A 6,165-nucleotide genomic window follows, 5' to 3' on the forward strand; every position below is an offset into this window, starting at 1 on the left:
GGTGGTCATCCATTAGCACGTAGGATAACGCAACAAAAAGCCTCTACTTACTACGATGGTTGGAACATTACACAATGAGTTCCCTAGCGATCACTGTTTCTTTCCTCGTTAACCTTTGGTTTGCGTCGTTTTGTGGAGTCCGCGCGGCGGTAAGATCCCAAATTTTAAAACTCAGATCCCAAATTCAAAACCAATCGTTGCAGATGTACGAAATCGCTATCAATAGTTTCGAGCCAAACTCAAAGACTGATCCAGCCTTTATGGACTACGGTACGCTACGGGTTGCGAAGAAAAGTCGCAACCTTTTCGTGATCGCCGGAGAGTTTGAGTTTTTCACGAACATGGACGACAGTACCAAGGTTCGAGGGTCAAATCATATTCGATGCGAACAATGACGTTCATCATTGTTTCTTTTTTCTAGATTGTGTACGAAATTTTCTACGGAGATAACAGCAAACCTTTGTTAAGTGGGGAAACTGGATTCTGCGAATCACTGAACCATGATACCAAGGTGATGCGAAGACTACGTGAGTTGTCCAATCTGCCTGGGACCGGTGTATGTCCATTTCCTAAGGGTAAATATAATATCAACAAGTACGAACTGGACGACAGTCAGCTTCCGCTGGCCATCCCGGCCGGGAAGTACACACTAAGTGTAGTGATGATTGTCGAGAATGAGGTTAAGGCAGGCTACAAATTGTACTCCACAGTTTCATGAGGATTCCTTTGGGTTAAAAATATATGAAAGATCAAAAATTGTAAAGCTGTCTCGAAAAACTTCACTTTCTTTCTTATCGAACCGCCTGAAGCGTGCGGAATATCTCCTCCAGCTACTACACACTTGGGACATCGGTCATTCATCACACCACCCCACCCACATCGCTACCCTCGCCACATATGTAACAGCATGTGAGGGAGGAAAACCTGCGAGCGTGTGTGTGTGTGTGTGCGTCGTTTGTGTATCATACATAATTCGACACAATATGGAATTTAACCCCAAAACAACTGTTTGCCTTCCGCACTTTTCCCTCGCTGTTTTCCCAGCGAGTCGATAGTCCGGGATTGGAAGCAAACAAACCGAAAGGAAGGGCCATTCCGAAGGAGTAAAAAAAAAAGCAAACGCTATTAGAGATTGAATGGGCAATTGAGCAGCGGCAGCGGCATCACACACGCACGCATATCACATCGAGAAGGATATTGGAAAATCGCTTTTTTATTGCTTGGGACTTGGTTTCCGCTTTCCGTGTGTCTTTTCTGTGTATGTTTTTTTTTCTCATATTTTTCCCTGCCCAATGGAAGGGTGTCTGAATTGTGTTATTTTCTTTATATTGAATGGCGTTTATAAACATGTCTTGCGGGTTGGTTCAGGAGATTTGCTCGGATGAAACGTGCCGAGATATATGTGCGAGTTTTGTGGCCAAGTTGGATACTGTCTTTATCCCATTTTTTTTTTCTGCAATGGTGAAAGAGGGTTGATTCGGACAGGAAAGGGCTTTTCCGGTTGTTTGCCGCCTTTCTTTTCTTCGTTGTTTTTTATGGAGATTTAATATATTGATATTTATCATCAATTCGTAGATAATTTGATTGTGATTTATGGGAAAACGGATTTGGGTTGAAAAAACAGACAAATTTGCATATTCGGAGGAAGTATTACATAGACTATTGATTTGCTGTAATGGTACATTTGAATCGAAGCGGAATTTTGAAAATGACAATTTGGATCTTCTGATTTTCCGCTGAACTTAAAAAGACAAAAAATTGTTAAGAACATGTTACTTTCAAGACACGACCACTTAGGACGTAGGACTAGGCATTCGTTTTATTTATAATTACTTTGCTTGTTTATCATTTCGAATATTATTTATAAATGCAACGAAAATTCATAAATAACCAAAGGGGTAAGTTTAAAAATATGCAATCGAAATTTAGAAAAATTATATATAGGCATCATCAAACGCATGAGCTATATGAAGTTAGTAAGTAGACATAAAATTTTGTACAAAATACATGAGTGTTTTTTATACTAATAAAACGGATTTCTACTAAAGAGTAGAAGCTTGCGTGACTTTGTAAGAAGAACGATTTTCACTTGCCTTTGCGAGAAAAATTTACAGACATATGTCGCAATTTGTTTTTTTATGTCAATGTACACATTGCACTGAGTATTAACACGTTGAGTCCAGCGTCGGTCCTTAGGGGCCGACGTTGAGCATTTGGTAGGAATGCGCTGACTGACTGGGAATGACAGTTAAAAAATAGAAAAAATATATAATATATATGGTTTGTTTTCGGATGTTTTACGAAATGTGACTAAGTCAAATTTCTGACTATATTATATTTATACATTTATACAATTTGCAAGTTTCTAGTGGCATGCTTCATGTTGTTGAGTGTTGCCCAGTGGTATCGCTTAGAAATATCTGTTTCACATCAATCTTTTCAGTTGAATTTCAGACCACATTCGATTGCATTTGGGATACCGAAAATTAACCAACGCCATGCCTCACAATCACATCAAGCCACTGACACTAACAGAGACGTTTTTAAATTGACGAATTTAATTTGGATTTACAACCAGATGACGCAACGAGTAAAATGATGATGTTTTGTTCTTTTGGTATAAAATTCGTTCAATTTTTTTTTTTAGAAAAATCAAAATTTATCTTCAAATTTCTCGGTATTTCACGTATTTTTTCTACGCTAAAAAGGTTAGAAAATCACCATTGTGGCATGTATATTTTGAAGAATGGCTTGGAATAAGTGTTATAACTTTAATTTTTTTCAACTAGGTGAACGATGAGTATCATGTGTTGCGCTAAAAATACTGAAAATCCTTCTCGTATCGGCCCTTACATTATCCATGATGTCATCCAACTTAATATGATATCGATTTCATCACCATTATTCACAGTATTTATAACATGTATGCATTAACAATGCTAAAGTTTTCGAAGATTGTCAATGACATTGGTCCAATCGGGTGTTGAAACCATCGTAAATACACAAAGCCATAACATTCTTACCATATACTGACGACATTTAAGGTGAAGGTGGAAGCTAGCCACAAATGGCTGCCACAATGGCGCTCATTTCTTTCATCTCCCTCCCTCACCCCTCGCCCGAAAATCAGTGATTTTGCGAAACAGTGTGAAGAAAATTATCGTTTTCGCACACTTCCCATCAAGTAATTTCAACCAAACTCTAATCGATTACTCACAAGATTTTAAATTTTCATCTGATGTCGGACTGTATAACGAAAAACGTCGGAAAACTCGAAGTAGTGCTCTGAAAGTTAAATTTTCATTTTTCAATCTTCGGCAATGGTTTTATTTGGATTGGTGAAAGCATCGTTATTTTTTCGACACTGATGCCAGACAACATCATCGAAACAGCTATAAAAACCACTCAATAAAATGTTATTCCTGAGTCATAGCGTTTCATGTCATGAAAATCAATAGAATAATATTGTGTTGATATCAACACAATTATTATTTTTACGTTTAATGGGTATATAACGTAAGTTTTAGCAACTTTAACATTGGTTAAGCAAATTGTATTGTAGAGCTCGGAACACTGCCACGGCTGCCTATGTTTTCAAAACATATGTTTTTCAAAACAGTAAACGGAAAAGTATTACATTCAATCAAAATGCCTCGGCCAACGAAGAGAAGGGGTAAGGCTCTCCAACGTGAGTATGTGAAAACAATACGATCAACGAAGGAAAATATTAAGGAATTATCAACATCGAGTTACTTTGCCGAAGATCTGGTTAATACCAAAAAAGCCCCAATTCGCATGTGCTATAAAATTTGCTCATGTTACGCTTGCGTATAATCAGAATTTTACTCCATATGCAAATGCACCTTCTATATTGCAGCATCTCTTTACTAACAGATTGTAATAAGATTATCTAACCAGATTATAGAATCCAATAAAGGATTTTCAAATAGGAATTACGGAGGCGTAGAACAGGTAGAACAAGAAAGAGTGAGGTAGGTAACAGTATAGGCAAACTCTATCTGAAGTTTGTCGGTAGAAATTAAGACAAATAATGTTATCGTTAAGAGAAGTAGAATAAAGAGAAAAGAGTCGGGAGTTAGACGTTGAAGAGAGCAGATGTTTCTCTTACAATTAAAATAAAATTCAGTGGCCTAAACCACTCGATCCGTTTCAATATATATTTAGATTCGCAATTGTTCATCGGAACATACCGTTCATACATTTTACTTTAGTATTGAATTGTTATTTTTTCAAATGTATTCAAAGACTCGTGTCAATGAAGCGCCACACAGTCTGATAAGTGAATTGATCTATTTACGTGTGCTTAGCTCTTCTCTCACAAACACTATTACCCCATTTTACACGTGGTTTTACCTATACTACTACAATGGCTTCCTCCCACCTTCACCTTAATGATTGAAATTCATCCAAATAGAAATAAAATTAATAATCGCGACCGAATCTTGCTTTTCAGTGCGTAAAATAAACAAATGCCATCACCATTGTGGTTCTGAGCTCTGATGTAGGTGTCGCATGAGCTGATTCAGCTTTGCGTAAATCCGTCAATTGTTCAAGCAAGCAAGGTATTCGTCACAGTCGGAACGATTTGGCAGAATGCTTCTTCGCCGTCCAAGCCTACGTAATCCTTAGCAATGTTTGTGAATGTGCGTGCAGATCTTACTCTTTTGTTTGCATTTCCACTTGAACCACCGACTTGCGTTGCCATCTCGGAGTAACTTCAGAAGTAACTGAATAAGCAAGGCACTGTCTCAATGAGAAAATCACACACTTATCGGGATATTGAAAATGAACAGTCACAACATTCCTGACAATTCAATGGCAATGAATAAATGTGAATGAATTCTCATGACTCGAAATTATAAAAAAGCTCTGATTGAACAGAATAAATATGAATGAACACAGTTGCAAATTTGTTCCACGTCGAATGAATGACAGCAGTATCAACAAGCGGAATAGACGCGTTACACTGATAAAAATTTATTTTCAATATTAGTTGACAAGCTCAATATTTCCATGCCATCCTATAGCCATCTTCCATTCATCGCCATTCAACCAGCACCAAACAAGCGTCCCACAGAGAGCGCAAACAGTATCACACAGATACATCGACAAAAATTAAACATCGCGAGAATGACCGTTCATGAGAAAACGTTTCTCGAATTCTTGGGCAAAGCCGTTAACAAAGCTAGAAGATTGTTGCATTGGAATGAGAAAAAGTGAAATTGATCCGGTAACAAATCACCGTTTCAGAAAACAAACATTTGCAGGATTGGTGGACAAAAATTGGATGCCTAAAAGAGTAAACGGTTCGCCCGCATTTCAGGCACTTCGATGCATTGTTTCTAACGATCGCACTATGCCTCACTCATCGGTATGCGTCGAGCGATTTTTTTTCTGAGTGTTTTTTTATACTAATAAAACGGATTTTTCTCTGCAACGAATTTTTTCGATGGTACAAATTATTGAAAGAAAAAGTACAGATAAAAAATATGTTTACTTTTTTCGGTACAGATGAAAATGTGCCACACTGGTTGTATTGCATAGATGTCATCCTTGGTGGAGACAGTTTTGTGACTGGAACGTGACACCAAATCACACCTAGTATTACAGTAGAAGAATCATTTTGCTTGTGAGCCCAAGCCTTTGAATTAGGAGCTTTGTGTTGTACTGTATGAAGGATGCAAGGTGATTCTTTTAAAAATCTTAATTTAAATACCTTCACAGAAAATCAAATTTTTCCAAAATGAAGCCATTTTATCAAATTTGACATCTCTGCTACTGATAGTGCCTGGTTTTTAATTGTGTTTGCTTGGAAAAAAATTGAATTTACACTGAAACCATTCAACTTCTTATTTGGCTGAATTTTCCAGATTTGTAGATTATTTTCGAGTCTCGAAAGAAGTTTTTGAATATCTACTCAACAAAGTCGAGAGCAGAGATGCCAACCTTCCTGATTTTTCAGGATTTCCCAGACTTTTTGGCACACTCCGTGATATCCTGACAAACACTCGATTTTCCCTGATTTTACTGAAATGTTCCTGATTTTTGTAGTTTTTACTTCCTCAGAATAAAAATTACCCGTAATAAATATTTACACTGGAAATGTTGAAAATGAGAATTCTTCTAACAGCTTACATGAAATAA

The 6,165-nt window shown here is 37.2% G+C and overlaps 1 protein-coding gene across 1 annotated transcript; it reads left to right on the forward strand.

Moving 5' to 3' along the window:
• Nucleotides 1–47: 47 nt before the first annotated feature.
• Nucleotides 48–742, forward strand: LOC129780469 (uncharacterized). Its single transcript, XM_055788782.1, has 3 exons — nucleotides 48–149; nucleotides 204–359; nucleotides 422–742. Exons 1-3 carry the CDS (start codon nucleotides 75–77, stop codon nucleotides 716–718), a joined length of 528 nt encoding a protein of 175 aa, XP_055644757.1. The 5' UTR covers nucleotides 48–74; the 3' UTR covers nucleotides 719–742.
• Nucleotides 743–6,165: the final 5,423 nt, after the last annotated feature.

The sequence above is a fragment of the Toxorhynchites rutilus genome, chromosome 3, assembly GCF_029784135.1.
Source record: "Toxorhynchites rutilus septentrionalis strain SRP chromosome 3, ASM2978413v1, whole genome shotgun sequence".
NCBI classification, from domain to species: Eukaryota; Metazoa; Arthropoda; class Insecta; order Diptera; family Culicidae; genus Toxorhynchites; species Toxorhynchites rutilus.

What these genes read in the sequence shown, in the direction of transcription:
- LOC129780469 (XM_055788782.1), top strand. Translation starts at nt 75, where the DNA reads ATGAGTTCCCTAGCGATCACTGTTTCTTTCCTCGTTAACCTTTGGTTT. An exon ending in TTTGTGGAGTCCGCGCGGCG is followed by an intron (nt 150 to 203) that starts GTAAGATCCCAA and finishes CAATCGTTGCAG; the next exon opens with ATGTACGAAATCGCTATCAA. An exon ending in ACATGGACGACAGTACCAAG is followed by an intron (nt 360 to 421) that starts GTTCGAGGGTCA and finishes TCTTTTTTCTAG; the next exon opens with ATTGTGTACGAAATTTTCTA.